General features: G+C 40.6%; 1 protein-coding gene across 3 annotated transcripts; it reads right to left on the minus strand.

Annotated features, from left to right (window-relative positions):
- Positions 1–189: 189 nt before the first annotated feature.
- On the minus strand, positions 190–19,526 carry DDHD2 (DDHD domain containing 2). 3 transcript variants are annotated; one of them, XM_072950255.1, is made up of 18 exons: positions 19,265–19,526; positions 17,800–18,027; positions 16,922–17,112; positions 15,889–15,978; positions 15,228–15,348; positions 14,037–14,126; positions 12,949–13,084; positions 10,673–10,881; positions 10,328–10,395; positions 9,535–9,657; positions 8,379–8,474; positions 7,248–7,370; positions 6,987–7,142; positions 6,615–6,717; positions 6,311–6,481; positions 5,465–5,627; positions 2,692–2,799; positions 190–2,276 (listed from the first exon to the last, which is right to left on the minus strand). In XM_072950255.1, the coding sequence occupies exons 2-17, from the start codon at positions 18,017–18,019 to the stop codon at positions 2,718–2,720; spliced, it is 2,142 nt and encodes a 713-aa protein (XP_072806356.1). In that variant the 5' UTR covers positions 18,020–18,027; positions 19,265–19,526; the 3' UTR covers positions 190–2,276; positions 2,692–2,717. The 3 variants fall into 3 exon arrangements, with proteins under 3 accessions (XP_072806356.1, XP_072806355.1, XP_072806357.1); XM_072950254.1 differs by having other exon boundaries at positions 17,800–18,045; XM_072950256.1 differs by lacking the exon at positions 17,800–18,027 and having other exon boundaries at positions 19,265–19,525.
- Between the last annotated feature and the right edge of the window lie 2,091 nt (positions 19,527–21,617).

The following is a 21,617-nucleotide window of genomic DNA, read 5'->3' on the forward strand; positions in this document are numbered from 1 at the left end:
CTCCGGATCTAACCTTAGACTCACCGAACTTTAGAATTCTGAGCTCCATCTGCCTTTGACAGGGAAGACACCAGTCGAAGGGAAAGAACCTGAATATTAGTTCTTTGGCCAAAACTTTTTAAACTTGTTTTAGAGGAAGAGACATAGTTATTGAGTTGGTTGTCTTTACTTGATGATGGATGAGCCAGGTCAAAGTAGGCAAACTGGTCAATATAGTTTATTTCAGGATTTACTAAAGTTTTAAATATAATCACATAAACATTTCAAAAAGTGCAAAATATTAGAAAGCTAATCAGTGCGGTTACTCTTTCCATGCAGACAGTCTCTTGTGTGTGATAAGCAACACCAGTTCTGTAGCTGGGAATATGTAGAAAACGGTACTACTGGAGTTTAAGAATAGGCTTGGTCAAGAATCCGCACGTGACCCAGCTGAAGTAGTGCAAACAACAGTGGGAGAATTTAAGCCAAGCTTCTTACTCTGTAATACGCAGCCACGACGCTACCCCAGGTGGACAGACGTAAAGCTCTTTTACAGTCACCTGCCCCTCCCCCCAGGACAGAAACACTTCGTACAAACTGGTGCATCCAGCCCTCCAGGGGGTGCTGCTCAGCTTTGGTTACAGGAACTCACTCTTGCTTGTCCTTTGGTTCCCTCTTAAATAGTACTTACTCTGTTAATATGAAGAGTAAGTTTAAATTTGAAGACAATTTGATGAAAGCTTCCCCTTTAATATATACTGGATGCTCCTTAATTTTCAGTAACCCTTCCAACTCAGTTTATATAGTAAGGGAATAAAGTGTCCCACGTGTCTGAAACTGCTCGCTGGCTGAGGCGGCATCAGTCCAGCCGCCGGTGGCCCAGGAAGGGCCAGGCTCCGACCTACACCCCAGCCTTACCTCTAGGGGGCCAGTAACCCCCCCTTTCCTTGTCTCTCCAGAAAGGGATGAAGACCACCGCTGTCGAAGGGATGGCTTACGTGGATGTTAAACGCCAGGGCTTTGGACATTATAATACATTCATAAGAAAGTTACAAGACACACAGCTCGCCTGCCTGTGCCACTGTGTACACGGGGCCTGTGGGAACCTGAGGGGACTGGGAAGGATGCTCACAAAGAGAACAGCAAAGGCAACAGCAAGCTGTGACCAGTGACAAAACAGCCCCCCACAGCGGTGAGCAGGTGCCTCAGGAAAAGCCGGTCTCCCCTCACCCGCCTCACCTGACCCTGCAACAGCCGTTCCCAGCCCCAGGGACGCAGCCAGACCGACCTGCTCCACCGCCTCTGCCTGTGCCGGGAGCCTGTGCGGGAGGCATGCGGGACTGCGGGTGACTGCGGCAGCGCGGTGTTCACAGGGCGTTCTTAAAGGGGACACCGCGCTACCTTCGCCCTGACAGACGCGGCAGGTGACTTGCACAAACTACTTCACCATCAATGCTCCGCTAGAAGGTTTTATTCAAAACCTAAGCGGTCTGTCCAGGCTGTGTAATTACATCAGCTTTTATAACTTTACCCTCAACTTAATACCTAAGTCAGACTCCAGCTAGAGGCTCCCAGTGTGAAGTATGATATAAAAGAGCAGGCCTAGGATATATGATATCTTTGCTTTGTAAAGATGCACCTGATGTGAACTGAACTGTCCACTTTAGACACTGCAAGCAGCTCAAACAGCTATAAAAACAATGAACAGCCTCCGGGATTCCTAGCAATCAGTCAGCTGCAGAGAGTAAACAATCTTTACAAGTTTTAGTCTTTCTTCATACAGTTCTTGGAGGAAAGAAAAGCTGGCTCAGAGACTGCCCACCTGTCTTCCCATGGTCCCTCAGCCTCGGCCTTCAAACGCACAGATCGCCCGTGAGACGAGCAGACCCCAGATGTCTTCTGAAGCTTAAGAGTCTGCTTCCAGATAAGAATATTTTCTAAAGATAAGCAGCAATTTCCCAAAAAATTTCTACCCAACCCAAATCAAACTCAAAACAGACTTTATACTATCTCAAGTACTAAGCGGTAACGTGTGGTGCCTAAATACCATCAAAGAATTAAAGATGCAGACCACCCCCCGCTACGAGGAAAGGATGGCAAGAGTCCGTGTGAAGCAGCACGGGAAGGCGGCGGGGGCTCCCCTTGCTTGCCCACGCCCTCCCGGGAAGGAAGGTTCTCCTCCAGGGACCCCGGAGTGGTAAGTGGCAGGTAACATGCAGGCAATGGCGCGGCTGAGGAGAGGAGAAGTGCAGCAGCGAAGAGGCGGGCTTTCTGGGGAAGGACGCCTCAGAGTCCGTCTAGGGGAGAGAGGGGGAGAGGGGTCAGCACCGGAAGGCGACCGGAGAGAACGCCGGAGTCTGACACACGCACTTTCTAGTTACGCATCTAAAAGGCCGAGCGTGTAAATCCCACGATGGGCTGTTATTAAAGCTGTCACTGTTGCCATGATAACTCAGACGCTCAGAACTAGTTAAGATTCTGAGGGTCACTGGACCAAGTCGCTAGCAAAACAAATCCACTGACCCTTCTCTAAGTGGGCCATTGTACTTCCTCCCCCTGAACTCTAACCAGGCTCCCTCTAAAAGGAATTGTAACACAGATCTCGGTGACGGCAACAAAAAGTATATTTATAAAGGGCTGGAGGTTCCACAGTTCCTTCTCAAGTGTTAATATGCATGAACCATGCTGCGTACACGACACTGGAAAACTCACATCAAGCAGCCGTGGGTGGTTCATTTCTACTGTAAAGGCTGATCAAGGAAGATACCCTGGGTTTGGTAGATTTCTTTGAGGACCAGCAATACTGTATCTTCAGACTCCCTGGAAAGGAAAAAAAGTCAGCAGAAGGAAAGAAATAATAAAGATCAGAGAGGAAATAAACAGGGACCAAAAAAAAAAAAAAGATCAATGAAACCAAGAGACAATTTTTTGAAAAGATAAACTGAGAAACGTTTCACCAGGTTCACCAAGAAGAAAAGAGAGAGGACCCAAATAAACACAATAAGGGGTGAGAAAGGAGAAACAGCCGACACCCCAGATACAAAAAAATCATAAGAACACTATGAAATATTGTACGCCAACAAACTGGACAGTGTAGAGGAAACAAACACCTAGAAACATAAGAACCACCAAGACTGAATCAAGAAGAAACAACTGGAACAGATCAGTCACTAGTAGTGAAACTGAATTTGTAATTTTAAAAACTCCCAGCAAATAAAAGTTCAGGACCAGATAGCTTCACAGGGGAATTCTACCAAACATTCAAAGAAGATTTAATACCTATTCTTCTCAAACTATTCCAAAAAAATTGAAGAGGATGGAATACTCCCAAATTCATTCTACAAGGCCACCATTACCCTGATAACCAAAACTAGACAGAGACATTACAAAAAATTTCATCTTTGATGAACAGAGATGCAAAAGTCCTCAACAAAATATTAGCAAACCAAAAGTACACCCATGTCCTTTCCCTTGGTGAGAATGTAAATTGGTACAGCCACTATGGAAAACAGTATGGAGGCTCCTCAGAAAACTAAAAATAGAATTACTCTATGAGCCAGCAATTCCACTTCTGTGTATATACCTGAGAAAAATGAAAACACTAATTTGAAAAGACACATGCACCCCAGTGTTCACAGCAGCACTGTTCACAATAGCCAGGACATGGAAGCAACCCAGGTGTCCATCAACAGGCAAATGAATAAAGATGTGAGACACACACACATATATACACAATGGAATACTACTCAGCCATTAAAAATAATGAAATTCTGCCATTTGCAGCAACATGGATAGACCTAGAGATTATTATGCTGAGTGAAGTAAATCAAAGAAAGGCAAATACTATATGGTATCACTTATATGTAGAATCTTAAAAATAAAACAAACTAGTGAATATAACAAAACAGAAACAGACTCACAGATAGAACAAGCTAGTGGTTATCAGTGGAGGAAGGGAGCAGGGGAGGGGCAAGATAGGGGTATGAGATTAAGAGAGAGAAACTACTATGTATAAAATGGATAAGCAACAGGATATATGGTACAGCATTGGGAATTATCACCATTATTTTGTAATAACGAACTAAATAAATCATGATACATTCACAGTGGAACACCACGCTGCTAGAAAGGATGAAGAGACTCTCTCTACATGACAGGCAGAAAAACCCAAGACATACTGAAAGGAAAAGGACGGTACAGAACAATTCCTGAAACAAACTATCTGTGTTTGTTAAAGGAAAGAAACAGTATAACCCACTCCCTCACACCTGTATTATGTCCGCGTCAAGCAGAGCCCTGGAAGCCAGTTTGGGAGGTGCAGTTAGTTGAGTATGGGGAGGGAACTACTTAGCAGGAACAAAATGTAACAGAGGCTTTTCGTCATTTGTCTTTCTTTGAAGTTTGAGCCACATGAATGTATTGCCCACTCAAACTTTTAAAGAACGCCTTTTTCAAACATCTACAGGTCACATCAGGAGAGATCATTCTTAGCATTATTTCGGCCCCTTACAGAAAGTGCTTTTATTGACTTGCTTTATGGACTTTATGTCATGGCCTCTGCTGTATTTATTATACATAGAGAAAATACTGATTATATCAAATAATCCCTTTATCTGAAGTCAATAGAAAAATTCCCCTCAGAAATTTTGTTCAAGTCCTCGCAGGACTATAAAGCATCCATTTTTTGAGCACTTATCCTTGACCCAACTTATTTTCCTAGCTTTATTTCCTTTAGTTCAACTTATTCAGTGAGTAAGTTCTGTTATGCTATAAATCATGAATTTCAATAAGCACCATTAGTCCATTCCATAATCCATCAGGTAATTAATTATATTTATGAATAATTAATTCTGATGAATAAGTTCTGGGGATCTAATGTACAGCATGGTGACTATAGTTAACTATACTGTATTATATACTGGAAAGTTGCTGAGAGTAGATCTTAAATGCCCTCACCACACACACACAAAGGTTATAATGTGACGTGATACTGTGATCATCATTTCATAATATATATGTGTATCAAACATCACATTTGTACATCTTAAAATTACACAATGTTGTATGTCAACTATATCTCAAATCTAGGGAAGAAACATTTAAACATTAACACAAAACAAGTCTGATCTAGCTATTGTAAATACTTTCAAATGAGCTTCTTAAAATAATTTTAGTGACAGGAACGTCTTTGTTCCAGCTAATCCGTATGTACCTGTCCTGTCCCACTAATGGCCAGAGGACACACTTTCAAGGCTAAGCTAACTGAACTCATGGTTGCTGGCACCGTTGGCCCCATGCTCTACCCAACTGCAGAATAAAACATGTTTACACCAAATTTCTTTAAATGACAAGACTATTTTCTAATTGAGTAAGAAATCATTGTAATCCCGCATGTACACTGACCTGTCCTTTTCTACATCTATCAAGTATCTGTGAAACAATTAAAACAAAAAATCCTCTAGAAACAAAAACAAACGACACTTACCAGTAGCACAGATGGCTTTGTAAAGCGAATAAATACTCATTAAAACTTTCGATGGGCTTCTCCTGGAGCACGTAGTCAATGCGCTGGCCTCCGTTCAGCATCCCCACATTAATGGGGGGGGCGTCTTCTTTCCCTGCCGCAGGGCTCTCCTCTGTGCTAACATCTGGATAGGGAGGAACTATAATAAGAACCCAAAAGCTTCCAGCCTCACCTGCCCTCAGACTCCACGTTTACCGCAGGATGAGCTTCTCTGCTGAGCTCTCTCCCACCTCCCTCGACTCAGTCCCCTGAAAGCTTCTCCTCAAGTCCCACTGACTTTATCCAGTCCCTTTTTTATTTTCCTGCACCTCTGATAGCTAATTCATTTACCTTTGATTTGTAAACTAAAGCAAGCAGGGTTAGCACTCTTCAGGCAGTAGAAAACTAAAGCAAAATGACGCAGTATTAACTGCAAAATTAAAAGGAGAGGAGAGCATCCTAGCTGGTCCCCTCCCAGGGAAATAAAACTGACCCATGAACACAGACAGTCCCCTGTAAAAGCAAGGTTCCCACAGTGTAAGCTCTTAGCATCACCCCCGTAGCTCCCAAGTGGGGAGTGTTTTAAAGCCTTGTTACTAGATGCTCAGCTTCTCAACATTTTTCTCACAAATAATGTTTTCCCATAATTTGTGGCTATAAGATGATAAAAAATGCCAGCAGAGCCGAAGGCCCAACAGGACTCACAGGATTGGTCCCATACAACAGGAAGGGGACAGTAAGGAGACCCTGGGCGAACACGAGCCACCCACCAGGGAGTCCCTCTTATCTGGCCTGCTGCAGGAAACCCATGTGTACACTGTCACTGACCACTAGGCTTCTCTGAACCTGACTCAGGTTCTGCTTCAGTTTCTTCTGCAGTTTCTGAAGCCTGTAAGGCAGGGTAAGGAGTTCTGGTGAAGGACTTCCAGGCCATCCGCAGCGAGCCAAGCAGGTTGTTCTTCAGGTCCATGCTCATCCTGGTCAGGCCCTCTCTCAGTTCTGAAACACACGTGAATTAAGAAGGTTGTATGTGGGAACACAGCTAAACGCAGCTAGACAGAGCAGGTGAGGTCCAGCCAGGCTGCACCAGCCAGAAGGTGGCGAATTACCAGGCTCCGCACTCCCGACTCACCTAAGTGCATCCGCTTTCTGCCTTTATGGTGTGGGATCAGCATTGGCTCAAACTCCACTCCCGGGACCACCATGGGTTCAATCCTATAGGCCACAGGGTCAAACTACGTAGGAAAAACAATACTACGTGTACCTCTCCTGAAGACAGGCAGCCACAGGCTCAGGAACTGCATGCCGGGCAAGAATAACTATCAGCTCATTTTTTAAAATGTACAGCTCTGCCCCATCACTTTCAGATTCATGCTCTTATAAACTGTGTCATTAGTACAGAAGCGTATAGAAAAAAGTAATTCAACACAAAAGACTGTCATATGCTCTTTACCAATAAGCCCTAAGAATTCAGGCAAAACCACAAGATCTATCGAATGCTTACAGGGTGATAAATATTGAAGAAACCTTTGCATGTTGGAAATTTATAGTTGGGGTCAATTCTCTTTAGTCCTCGGACAGTAAGGAACATTCCAATGGGAGATCCAAAGGCAAAGAATATTTCCGGTTTATAGATGAGTCGGGGGTATTTTACAGACACCTGGAAAGAGGAAACAAAAAGTTTCTCTCAATAACAAACGTTCCATGTGTTCTTACCATAGCAATGGCAAACAATAAAATGACCAAGGAGAATCAGTACTGTTACCTGCCCGATGCCAACGTCCAGATGCTGATCATTTCCAGCAGTACCGCTGCAGAACTCCGACTCTTTGGAAAGGTTAGACATGTTCGCCCCTGAAGCTGACTGCAAGGTCAGTCTATTAATACCCTAAAGAAGTAAAAAATAGTTCTGTGGAGTGGCTATGTAGTAAAAATACCCAAAGAATTACACAGTTTTCTACTGGTTTGAGAGGATGCTTGGGAAGGTTTTGAATGATAGCCAACAACTCTTAAGAAGAATCTCTCAGAAAACAAGATAAAGCTGATGGCAACAGAAGTTGCCTTAAATTATGAAGTGACATTCCTGTGAGCACTGAAGTGACGGGAGCCGCACACAGGCACGCGGGCAGCAGCGGAAGCGCCAGGCAGCCGTCCTGGGAGGGACAGCAGCAGAGCGCGGGGTCCCGAGCGCTGTGCCCTTCTCACCCGGGCAAGCAGTCTGCCCCTCTGGGCCTTAAATAAGAACAGAGCAACCTGCCGGAAAGGTGGAAAAGAATTCACTACTAGGATCTGGAAAGGAATTCAGTGGCCAAAAGTACCGAATGCAGAAGCACTGTTAACGACATGGACAAACCCTGAAATCACTATGCTAAGTGAAAGAAGCCAGTCACAAAAAGGCCACGCGCTGTATGATTCCATTTATGTGAAATGTCCAGAATAAGAAAATACATAAAGTCAGAAAACAGATCAGTGAGTCCCAGGAGGGAGAAATGGAGCGTGACTGCTCGTGAACACGGCGTTTCTTTTTGGGGTGACAGAAGCGCTGTGGAATTACACAGTAGTCATGGCTAGACCGCTCTGTGAATATACTGAAGCCCACTGAATTATCTGCTTTGAAAGGGTGAATTTCAGTGGTATGTGATGTGAATTATATTTCAAAAAAGCAGTTATAAAACGAACAAAAAAAGGGGAAAAACTGAATGGTAGCAGTCCAGAGAGATAGGACTTCTGAAGCTAATTACACTTTGTTTAATATAAATAAAGGAAATGTGTTTAATTTCTAAAAAGAGAGCCAAAGAGCAGGAAAAATGGCACAGCTCCCTAAACACTTCACAAAGCACAAGGGTACAAGGGTGTCAAAACCTGTTTAATCCTACAAGCTATAGTAAGCACGTACCATTGAATTTTTTCTGGTCCTGAAGTAGTTTAGTATCTTCTTTCTTGGTCCTAAGGGAATTCCCATTTCCTGAAGATCTCTGTCTGTACATAAAGCCTAGGCATAGAAAATCAAATGTCTTTCTTATTTCTAGGCAAAATAAAATCAATGAAATGTCCAGCTCTCTGGGAGGAATAAGGCCCAAGTTGTTCTTTGCTTTGCATGACAAGGGCTCTCTAGTGGTACGACATCATTAACAACTTTGAGAAGGGAAGACTATTTTATTCATAAAGGAGCCTAAAGAAGAGTAAAAAATATTAGTATCACAGTATCAATGCTATAGTGACAGATATTATTATAAAGAATACCTACAGAAGTGAGTATCTAAGTTCACGAGAGAAAAACCCTCCATGATTTCCAAGCTCCTTAGATGTCACGCTCCTGAGGACAGTTGTATGCCTGCCCCGGAAAGAACGCAGAGCAAACACACAGCATGAAACAGACCGACAACTGAGATGTCAGCGCAAGTGCCGGCCCCGGATGGGGAAGTCTCCCTTCACCCTCGCAGACTAGGTCAGCTCATCCCATTACACCTCTGAAAGCACTGTGCACTTAGAACGCATCATGTGGTTATTGAACGTGTCTTTTCCACTAAATATCACGAGGTTATCACCATTCTACCTTAATTCACTGCTTGGTATGGTCTGCCTGATCACAGCAGGCATTTACCAAACACCTGTTAAATGGACTAATGTATCACAAACATGGGGGAGAAAAAGTACATCAGAAGTGGCAAAAAAAAAAAAAAAAAAAAAAAAAAAAAAAAAAAAGTACATCAGAAGTGGCAGAGCTCTGGAAAGTGTAACAGAAAATAAAAGCTGGAAAAGCTAGTGGTCATTTATTCCTGCTTTTGTGTTTTCAGAGCTCGGCTGTGTTTAGTCTTTGCTCTATTTCCACAGCAATATGGCTCCTCTGAACTCTGAACTCCCACAAAGCAAAGATCACTTTATATGATAAAAAAAAAAAACACGTAAGTAATGCTAAAGAACATTACTGATGATAAAGTATTCATGACTGAACGCTTCTGAAGAGCTGACTCTTAACAAGCAGTCGGGTGAAGGTAAGCAATCAAAATGCTGAAACCGGTACAGCGTAAAGTTTTCAGATTATTTTTTACCAGAGCTTCCTTGTCTACTTTCTCCTTCTCAAAGATACTGAAGAATTCAGAGAGTTGAAGTTTCTTCAGATCCTCCTCTAATGTCAGTGTGTCTCCGTGATCCATGACAATATCCGGCGAATCCTAAAAGTTGAATTGTAAAGCGCGTGTTCTCTACATTCATTTAGATTTCTTTCATGAATACTTTCTTTTGCAATAAAGAAATGTACTATATAAGATTTCCACGTAGAGATGTATCTTAACTTTAAATGAACTGTAATTTATACATAATATAAATTAAGAGGTTATTGATATGTAAGTTTTTATAACATCAGTTGAAACCTAATATTTTAAATAAATGAATGAGTGAGTGAATAATTATCCAAGTTTTCTTCATCATCATTAACAAAACATTTCCTGAGCTCTTATTAGGGAAACAATGTTTAAGGACTGTTTTCAAACAGAATTTCTATAAATTATATCAATTTCTATCCAATTCATTCCTCATTTCCTCAGATGCAAATTTGATTTCAACCGAATGATTCTAAAATTCTAATAAATGATCATTAGTGTATATTTATAGTGAAAAATAAGAGACTGATAATTATTTTAGAATGTGGCAAATATTTGCAGAAGCATATTACTGTCTTCTATAATCCAAGAATGACAGAGATAATTACAAGTATGTTAAAAGTAGAATAAATATAAGTTTAATATTATGGTATTAGACAAAGTAAAACAAAATATAAGCCTAAAATCTAAAAATCCTTACTAAGAAATACTACAAGAGAATCTATCTGAACATCGCAATTACCTTTTTACTGTCAGTGTCCCCCAAAGAATCCTTCTGATTTGTTAGGATATCAAACAATATAAGCGAACCTACAAGTAAAACAGAAGAAGGGACACTCCAAAGCGTCAGCACAAACAGCTGTCTTTTACACAAAAAAAGTAATAAGCCAATTGCCCAGGGAGCAAAATTTATGAAGCAGGGAGTCTTTCCAACCCACCACCGCCACCCTTCCAACTCCTTCCAAATGCTTCATCACAGACCCGTTCTACACCACCGAGTCTGCTACTGACGAAAGACAGTGTACTTCAGAAACGGGTGTCCTTAAATGTGACAGTCCTCTCTGGTCACAGAGAATCCATTTGTTACCTAAACTGTGACCAGCAATGGATACACCTCCTTTGAAATAAGGATTCCTCTGCAGAAAAAGTTTATATATTCGGTTCATTTCAGAAGCAACCGTGTCCACAATAGTCTGACAGTAGGTGGGGCTGTTGTAGAAGAAGACATCCAGGATTGTGTCATTGGTGAAGTGCCGGAGGCGGTTGATGCTGGGCAAGGTTATTCGCTGCAGATCTCTGAAAAAAGGAAAATTATGGAAAGCAGAAAACCTAAGTACAAGCTGTGACCTCCTCTAAGTCATCCATCTCAGACATTTAAAGATACAAAAGATACCTATCAATTTATAGAAAATACAGAGGACAGAAGGACACGTTTAAAGCCAAAGGGATGTGATCAGCAAAATTCAGAGTGTGAGAAACTACAAGACAAACAGCCCAGTTTCTTCAGTACAAAAATTGCAAGAAAATAAGATGGAAATCAAGAAATTAAGAGAGACTTATGCATGGACCTGCAGATTGTCACACCAAGTAAAGTAAGCCAGAAAGAGAAAGAAAATACCGTATCACTTAAATATACAATCTTAAAAAAAAAAAAGACAGAAATGAACTTATTTACAAAACAGAAACAGACTCACAGACATAGAAAACAAAATTAAGGTTACTGGGGGGAAAAGAGGGTGGGGAGGGATAAACTGGGAGCTTGGGATTTGCAGATATTAATTATTATATATAAAATAAACAGCAAAGTCCTGCTTCTAGCACAGGGAATTATTGAATACCTTGTAATAACCTATAATGAAAAAGAATATGAAAAGGAATATATATATATGTTTAACTGAATCACTATGCTGCATGCCAGAAATTAACACAACATTGTAAATTAACTATACTTCAATAAATAAAAAAGAGACTTAACAGACATATCAACTAATTGTGATTCATGGACCTTATTTGGAACCCAGTTTAAAATATGTGTGTGCATTTGTGTATGTGCATGTATATGTACATATATGTATATATAAATCATAACACTTATTAGACAATTGGAAATCTGAATATTATATATTTGCTGATATTAAGAATTTTTTTAGGTGTGATAATGGCATTATTGGTTACATTTTTTTATCCTTTAAGATATACAAACATTTACAGGTGAAATGTATGAAATGATATGATGTCTAAGATTTTATTCAAAAATAAAATGATGGCGGGATGGGCAGTATACAGGAGTGTGAAGAACTGGATGGGGTAGAACTGGCCACGTGCTGAGGCTTATTAGGGCTGGGCAATCAAAGTCAGCACATGAAGCTCCATTACATATACTACTTTTGTATACAAAATCCTCCATAATAAACAATTATTTAAAAAGACAAAAGATACAAGAGGCTTTTCCTAGAATTCTTAGCATTAAGGTGTTCTGATCACAAGTCAAGTGATAAGTGGATCAGCTCCCTCTCTCAATGCAGAATCAGCTCAGACAAGAAGGAATGTGAACTCCATATCTAGTAAAAGCACCACCACAGTGGAACCTCTGGCACATGGACTATGCTCAAATCACAGGGTAGCAAGAACTGAGAGACAGAGTCAGAACAGCATTTCCAAGACAGCATGGAAATAATGCTGACTACTTCATTTTATCTACCAGAGAAGCACCTCCTAGTTCTATCCTAGAGCTATGTTACGAACACACTCCTTCCTGGAGAGCCCACAGCTGAATATCCTTAACATAAGGCAGCTTTCTCTGACGTTATCATAAAGTTTAGAAATGAAACTATTGGGCTTATAAACATAAAAAAGCCATCACTTAAGTCACTGTATCAATTACACCTCAAGTTATAGATGCTACTAATTTCATGTTTGGGGATTTCCTTTTTCCCCCAAATTTGGACAAACATTATCTAAATATAATCACAGAAGGAAAACAAAATATTTTGCACATCTGGAGGTATGCTGGCTTTTGACATCTGAAAATGGAAATGCTTATGCACTATGGGGAGAAAGTAATGTTTGGCTTTAATGCTAAAGAAATAAAGCTGTAACAGTAAACACTAATGAGCCAGTAAAACATACTGGAAGAAGATACACACAGCTCTTTACTCCTAACTTGAGCTAGTTAAAGCAAGGGATTGGTCACCATTTAGTAATGTACCTTAAAGAAAAAAACACAGAAGTACAAAAAGCTTTTAGTTGAACAAAATTTTAAATACACACCCAGCTATAGCAGAAATGTTCCTAACCATATCAACAATCAGAAAACATATCAGAATCACAGTTAACAATTCAGTGGTGTAAGGTGTTACTCACACGTCCACACCAGTGGAATGCAAAGGACTGTGCCAGTTGACTGGGAGAAATTCTACCCTCCCAATCTGCTGATTCTCTTGGGCTTTCTTAAAATGCGTCTGTAGCAGGTTCAAAGAAACACTGCGAAAATCATTAACTGGAAAAGAAAGTTATCTTATGCATCAACAGTGAAGCAATGAATTCTCAGAATTAGGATGCAACAGATCATGTAATTATACTGCGTCTATCTCCATTTGCTTAGAGCACCTATTGACTTGCGTCAAAAATAGAGTGGTATTCAGGAAAAATTAACAGTGCATATAGGAAAAGATGTTCTTTCAATATAGAACTTGCTTTTATTATACAAAACATTTCATCAAAAAAATGCTGACTTCAGAAGTTCTACTGTGTCAGGGGAACTGTTTCAATTAAAAAAAAAAAATCAAGTGACATCAAGTGGCCTTGCAGTCAGATTCCATCCTACTTTTCCCGTTCTTATGAACAACCATCACCCAGTAATTTAGACTAAAATGAAATACACTGCTGTTTGAAATACCTATTACTTCAATCTTAACCTTCTAGAAGGTTTATGCTTAGAAGCATTAGCCATTAGGGTCGGACTCCCAAATTGGGGCAGTTAGACTATGAATACTAAGATGTTTTAGAAGACACTATCTTTCAAAATAAAGTTATACTAATGACCTAAATATTCCAATTAGAATATCGAAAGGTTTATCACAGTATCAATTACAAAAATGACTAAAGCTTCTGTTACTCATTTAAACTATCATTGTGGTTATACATTTATGATTCCCTTTAAACTTGGAATGGTTAGAAACAGGACCATCATATCATAAAATCATTTTATAAGGCATAAGGATTTGTTCACTCAAGAATTATTAGTTAAGAGTATAAACCTATTAGCCTAAAGAATTTACTAGCACTTCAGGTCTAAGCTGGGAAGCTTTACCACCTCGCCACCTGTCTTCAGCTCTCCAAATCTCATTATGCAGCTACGGCAACAGACTAAAGGCAATACTTCATCTCAGCTCCCAGGAGCACTCATAGTCCCCCTGAATGATTTAATCTTAGGCGCTCTGCAAACCTACCACACTGTACAATGCTTCGAAAGCGGAGATCACAAGCTGGTCCAATCCCGTGGACTACAAAAACCAAGTGATCTATTTGTAAAGGTTCCCCTACAAATGAATTTACAAAGAAAAATTAGTCTATGTAACTAGTCACGTATGCTAAAATCAAATTCACAACGCATAGGTTATAGAGATGGGCCAGTTAAAATATGAGCAGATAATTTAAAGGACACAAATAGTCCCACATTTAGCTACTTGGTAAAAATATAGTGATTTTATTTTATTTCTCATTTATCTTGAAATAAGTCTGTGAAAAAAATATTTCAGCTTTTTAACTTTTATTTTGAAGTAGCTGCAATCTTGCAGAAAACTTGAAAGAACAGTGCAGAAACTCTCCTGTACTTTTTACACAGACTCAACACTAGCACATTTACCTCATTATCCTACGTGTATGCATATTCACCTTTATTTTTCTCAGCCATCAGGGAGCAGGTCGCATACATACATCATCAGACTGTACTCATCATACCTCTTTAACCTTTTAATATTTTAATGTGTATTTCCTAAGAATACTCTCTTACATAACCATAGTGCAGTTACCAAATTCAGGCAGTCTAACATTGACAGAATACTTTCACCTAACATCCCATTTTTATCAGCTGTACCAATAATGTCTGGTGTGTATTTGAAGCCTGAAATTTTAAACTCATCTTTTTAAATTACAGTAAGTCTAACAGTTTGTCTAAGACACAAGCCATCTCCTACGTAAGATAAAAGGAATTTTATAATCCACTGAAATAAATTATAAAACCAACCATAAATGACCCTAGCAACTGATGACTATCAAGGTCCTACTGAGAAACAGTTTTCCCTAGTTGAAAACCTTCAAGGACAGGAATGACTGAAATAAATTAATAATCAAGCAAGTGGAAACAACCTTCTTAGAAACAGGACTAAATCAGTTCATTTGCACTTTACTGAATCATACTGCCAAATTTTATTTACCCCACCATATACTTAGCAACTTTAAAAGAGATTTTTATACCTACTAAGATTCTTAGTAGATGAAATAATGCTAATTTTCTAAGCCCTTTTGATTAAAGTCATTTTAAAGCCCTGAGGTAATCTAAAGCCATAATAAACGGCCACAAGTCAAGTCACAAGCTCGTAAGTATATCAGAAGATAACAAAATGAATGATTAACATTACCGCAATGAATGTCAACAGAGATGTTCTCAACCCCTCTCTTCACTGTTCTTGGTCGACCCTGCTCGGTGGGTGTTGAACCCCACTCATCAGACCCTGCAACTGGCTGGTAATGCACCATAAGCTTAAATAAAAAAAGATCAGAGCAGTAAAGATAAGCTGCATTAAAGACATCTCTGCACATGGAGGGGTAGGAACAGATCTTTCAAAACATAAAACATAGTCAAGTCTCAACAGGAGTTTTCATATGCAGCTCCTACAGCTTGAAATGAGAATCCTGAAAACACATTAGGCTAATGTCGTATGCTTTAAATCTCTTACTATTTTATTTGTCAATTATACCTCAATAAGGCTAAGAAAGAAAAAAGAAAATACATCAGCCTAACGGATCTTTCAACAAGCTACACAAGGAGGACACGCCCACACAACGTGTCAGTGATTTTCTTAATCTGTGGTGGCATAGTTTTCCCTTAAAATTCATGTAAGAACTGGACCAGCAAATAACTGTACTGGCTACCTTTTAAGTTTCTAGTTGTGACTGCAACATAAAAACTGCCAAAGGTCATCCTAAGTAGAATCCCCAGGAAAAAGAAACCAATTAAGTTCCCCTTAGTAATGCAATTAACCTTTAACCTGGACATTAAAGAGATGAAATTTGCTTTACCTTTGGATTGTGTAATATAATAATTTCTCTGTTGGGAGACTCCAGTTTCTTTTTCCATTCATCCAGAGTTACAGCAAGCATATAAGTTTCCTTAAAAGAAAACACATTTCATTAGATTTCTCTAATAGCTTTTCTATTAAAACTGAGCTTCTTCACAGGAATAATGCTAAACAATTACAATAAGAATATCCTACTGGGGGGGGGGGGACGGTATATAGCTCAGTGGCAGAGCGCATACTTAGCATGCTCGAGGTCATGGGTTCAATCCCCAGTCCCTCCATGAAAGAAAGAAATCTGTTTACCACCCCCCCAACCTTTTCCCCAAAAAACACAAAAAAAATTATTAGAGAACATCTTACTCCAATGTATCAATTTTAATTCTTTTAAAATTACAAAAGATACTAGGATAAAACAAAGAAAACCTAATCACCCCTACTTGTATCATCTAGACTGGGGATAATCACTGTACACAATTTGATATATTCCTTTCAATAATAGTAATGCATGCACATCTTCCATAATGAAGACTATGTTACATATATAGCTCTTTTTCTTAATTTATCAAATTTATTTTAAAATCATTTTAATTTAACAATGATAATATAGTACAGGACAGAGGAAAAAAATTACTACCAATTCCATCAGACCTAGACTAGACATAATCATTATTCACATTTTGATTTATTTCTTGCAATAATATTAATGTCCTATTCCAATTTAAATCAAGTTTCAGAATGTTTTCAGAGCAAGAAAAATAAAAGGAAAAAGAAAAGCCAACCTTGTGATCATAGCTTAAATGTTAACAACGATCACCATTAGGAAAAAATTTTTAACTCCGAGGCATAATAGTTTCCATAGTATTTCAGAATCTCAAATCTCCTTTATCCCGAAACAAACTTGCAGAAAGAAACTGTGATGCAAACAGAACCAAACTCTTTCTGGAAGTTACACAAAATAAGTCCCAAGAGGAAGGAAAGACTATTAAATGAAGAAAAAAATGAGGAAAATGAGTAAAAAACAGTCAAAGAAATACCTCTAATACTTGGCTGAAGCTCTCCGAGTATGGAACATACTTATTATCTTTGTCTCCCTTGTAAAACCAGGTACATCGTCTCACTTCTGATGCTAGCTCATCCCAGTACACAGCGTACCGCATCCTCTCCCCCAAATGAACATCGTATCTGCCGCCATCAGTGGGGACCACTCTCCCATTACAATCTTTTCCTGTCAAGGATTGGAAAGGAAAAGAAGTACATTGTATAGCAAAAAAACAGCCCCAAAATACAATTCTGAGTTATACTCTAAATGATGAAACACATGAATGATCAGTTTCTTCTTGGTTACACTACTTTATAAACCATCAAAATCATTCATGGCTTTAATGAAACATGAAAAAAATTCCCAAACACTGTTTTGTTCGTTTTCCGAGGAGAGACAGCAGTCCCTTAAAAAAAAGAAGTAAATAAGAAAGCTTTTATGAATTTTTTGCTTAAGGGACCAAAAGGTAAATCAATGACCATGACCATCACGATGATAGATCAGCATCAGCCTTGTTTCATAAAAGAAGAAAAACAAGTGAAAAATCAAAGAATTCATTCTTTTGCCATGTGACACCGGCCCCCATCACAGTCTTTATAAACAAAAACTGAAACATAAGGTAGAACGTAAGAAACATTATTGGATAAGTAGGCAGAAATTACAACAGATACTGTTTTTAAAATACAGACCAAATTCTTCAATGTTATAAATTGGCTGAACAGTAACTCAGAGCTTCTATATAAAAATGCTTTAGGCGACAACTAGAAAAAAATCTAAAATTTATTTTAAATAGCACTCATTATAAGGACCGTTATAGTTTGGGAGAGATTGACAGTAAGTCCTTGCCTATTACAGGTCATCATTTCATCCTACCAGAGCTATATGCCTCTTCCAGTTGCTGTGAATCCTCAGAATTGAAAGGAATCCATGTCTCCTTAGAATCTATTATCTTACAGTAAAACCAATGAGGAGAAACTGGTTCGTACAAACTGCCAGCATCCATGTCTATTAGCTCAAAGGAACTACATGAGTTTGGTGATGGAGACGGATCTGACTGGGACAACTGTTCCTGGAGTGATTCCACTGATGACATTTCGTTCTCTAAAAGACAAAAGAAAACTAACAGAAAAAAAATGTTTTTCCTTCTGTTAACAGTGTAATTGTTCACACACACCAAACTGGTCACTTTAAGGAGTCGTTTCCGAAAACAAAAAAATCTAAGGGGGCTATACAATTTAAAATAAAAATAAAATAACAGCTGGATTTTCGGGGGATGGAAGAGAGGCTTAAAAATGCTTTTTATTGTTAGACCAACTGCTTTGCAATGATCTCCAATTCTCTCAGAAAACTGCATGGTTTCAATCAAACAAAACCAGACAGACTCACAAGAAACACACGGTCGAAATTTTGATTGCAAAAAAACGTTTTACCCCAATTTCCAATCCAAATCTAGTGCCAACGGCAAAAATATTTACTCCAACTAAATGTCTTATTAACGCCTGGTTTTAAGCTCCAGGCCCATCATTACACATTTACATGACAACTGGAATCTTGCAGTCTTGAAAATAAATGTATTCACTTAAGAACCAGTCACTTTTTATCGATCTTTGAAGGGTGCTTAATTAGAGACTAGGGTACAGATTCTGAAAACACGAACCATCGCTTGGGGCCACTGCGCGCACGCACGCACCCCCTCGCATCATCCAGTTGTCAGGTGAAAAGTTAACAAGTGACCTCAAAAGCCCCCTTCCGTCACGGAAGACTCTGACCTGAGTTTCTATCCCCTTAACACTCGACAGAGACTAACACTGCAGACATCAAAGATAAACCCAGGCTCCTCCGAGGGGAAAGGGCAAGATCATCGCTATCTCATCACTGGGGCGCAGCAGGACCGCAAACATCGGGCCTCCAGGACTCAGCGGTCGCTCTCCAGGCTTTCGCCACTTTATCTTCTTTCCCAGCACGAATCTTCCTCCGCCACCTTGCATGTCCCTTCTCCCCGCGACCCCGAGCCTCCTGCATCCCAACTCTGGGACCTCGCAGCTCGCGGACGCGTCTCTTCGTCCCGCCTCCAGCCCCGCAGAGAGGAGCGGAGCCAGATGAAACGAGGTAAATTCCCGGTGCTTCTTCTGGGCGCAATCGATAATAGAGGGACCCTTCCCTGGAACCGGGGTCACTCCTATCCCGCCGGGGCTGTTCCTCCCAAACCCCCCCTTTCCTGCCCGGGGCAACGCGTCCTCCTCCGCCCTGGCATCTCCATCCCGCAGTGCCCCCAACCCTCACCGCGGCCGGGCCCCTCGGCCCAGCCGGCGCCCCCAACGCGCCGTCGCGGACTCACCTGGAAGCCCCGCAGCCTTTCACGCTCTCCGGCCCTCGCAGAGAGGGGCACGACATGTCCCCGCGGAGGCCTTCCCCCCGAGCCCAGGCGGGGCGAAGCAGAGCAGGGCGGAGCTGCGGCCCCGCCGGGCTTGCGCCCAACTCGGGGCTCCACCGCGCTCCCAGCGGGCCGGGCTGCCAAGAGCAAAGGTGAGATGAAGGAAACCGGGGCGTGGAGGCGAAGGCTGGGGCGCGGAGCCCGTAGGAGCCCTGGCAGGAAGTGTCGCGAGAGGTGGAGGGAATCGCGCGAGATGTGTTCCTCCGAGCCGGCCGGAGGCTGGAGCGCTGGGCGCACAGGTGGTGGTGCGGAATGCCCTCCGCGCCGAGCCCAAGCGCGGTATCTCGGTGTGAGGCCAGGGGTCATTAGAAGGCAGGGATGGGGAATGAGACCTTACAGGTGGGGAGCATTTCAAATTTCAGTGAAAGCAAGGCTGTTCAAGATGAGCCAGCCCAGCCTCCTTACTTAATAGATGGGGAAACAGGCCTCCTGACCCCGTGGCTAACTCTACTGATGGGCGGGGATGGTACAGGCATCCGCGAGGACGCGGGGAGGCCCACGGCCCTGGTGAGAAGTAGGACCGGGCGCTAGCAGCAGCTGCGTCTATCCAGACCTCCACTTTTGGGTGCTGAGAACCGATACCGTTGATAATTGCAAGGAAAAAAACGTCGTTTTGAGGGCCTTGCCCCCCTCTCCTATGCGTTGATTCGTTTTTCGAGACTGCCAAAAAGATATCTCTAAAAGATGTAGAAGTGAGCTTGACAGGGTTCAAAAAGCACAAAGTAGGTTGGAGATGAGGTATTTGTGTCCAAACGAAAGCACATAGCGGAGGTGAAGAGTGTAAACGAATTTCCCAAGTAGTAGCCCTGCCCACATCTCTGGGGTATTTCGTTTTCTGGAAGACTTCAGTCCCTTTGGGTATGCAATAAAATACTTTCTAATTTCTAACTAGATTATAGGGCAAGGGTTCAGGGAATGTTCTTCAGTTTTGTTATTTCTTCAGAAGCGGAGAGAAAAAAGAAGCTGAAAGAGGGGATTTTTGTAACACATTAATTCTCTTACAGTTTAACAGCCACACACAAATATCCACAAGTTTACTTATACCTTCTCAAATGTGTAACACCTGGGTAGCTTCTGTTCTCTACAGAGAAGATGAAGCAAGCCGGGACTGTGTCCTCGTCTCTAGAATGCTGTCTGATGACTAGCTAATATAACTAATAATAGTAGCTGCTCTTACTGGGTTGTTCTAGGCACAACGGTAAGGATTTCACAAGTAGCATCCCATTTAATCCTCATAGCAACCTGATGAAGTAGGTTATCCCTATTTGCGGTAGAGTGACTCACCCAAAGTCATACAGACTACCAGCAGGAGCCAAAATTAGAAACACAGGGTCTGTCTTCAGATCCTGCAGGTAAGTAACTTACCTAGAACTGAAGTCAGTCAAGTGACAGAACCAGAACTTGAATTTAGGTCCTTTTTCTCCAGATCCCTCTTGCAGCCTCTATACCAGATTCTCTGATTTTTTTTTTTTTTTGGTCTTAGGACACTTTATACTCTAATTATTAAGGACCCTAAAGTGTTGTTTATGTAGGTTGTATCTATCAGCATTTACTGTTTGTGTTACTATTTATCGATCACTATTTACTAGCTCTTAAAACTGAGAAATTTAAGCACTTAATTCATTTAAAAATAAGAAAAACCCATTTCATGTAAATAAACATTTTTATGGAAAAATAACTATTTGCCAAAATAATTTTTTTTTAAATCAGAGAAAAGAATGATACTGCTTTACATTTTTGTAAAGTTGTTTAACGTCTGGCTTAGAAAACCATTGGATTCCCATATTTGCCTCTGCTGTCAATCTGTTACAATTTTAGTTTTGGTTGAAGTAAAAGAAGAAAATCCAGCCTCACTCAGCTATGTAGTTGGAGAAGAAAGGAGTCTTTTAATAGCCTTTTCAGATAATTGTGGATATTCTTTTTAATACTACCCTAAAATTCAACAAATGGTAGCTTCTTCAAAGTGAGTTGCAGTGTGGAATCTGAGAACATACCAGTGAGTTTTTTGAACTCTGATACATTAAAATCCATTGGTCTGCCCTGCACTTTGAACGGACCTTTCACCCAAGTGTGATTTATGACATCATGCATTGGTCATTTGGAAAACAGTTCACTGAGCTATGCAGTGTTCCAAATGGTAACACATTTCATTTTATATACGTATGTTTAAAAACTACCACCAGTCTCATTAGAAAAGTCATTTTTAGGTATTGGGAAGCTGTCAAGCTCATAGCAGATAAAGATTTTCCAAAGTTCT

The sequence above is a fragment of the Vicugna pacos genome, chromosome 26 (assembly GCF_048564905.1).
Source record: "Vicugna pacos chromosome 26, VicPac4, whole genome shotgun sequence".
Lineage (NCBI taxonomy): Eukaryota > Metazoa > Chordata > Mammalia > Artiodactyla > Camelidae > Vicugna > Vicugna pacos.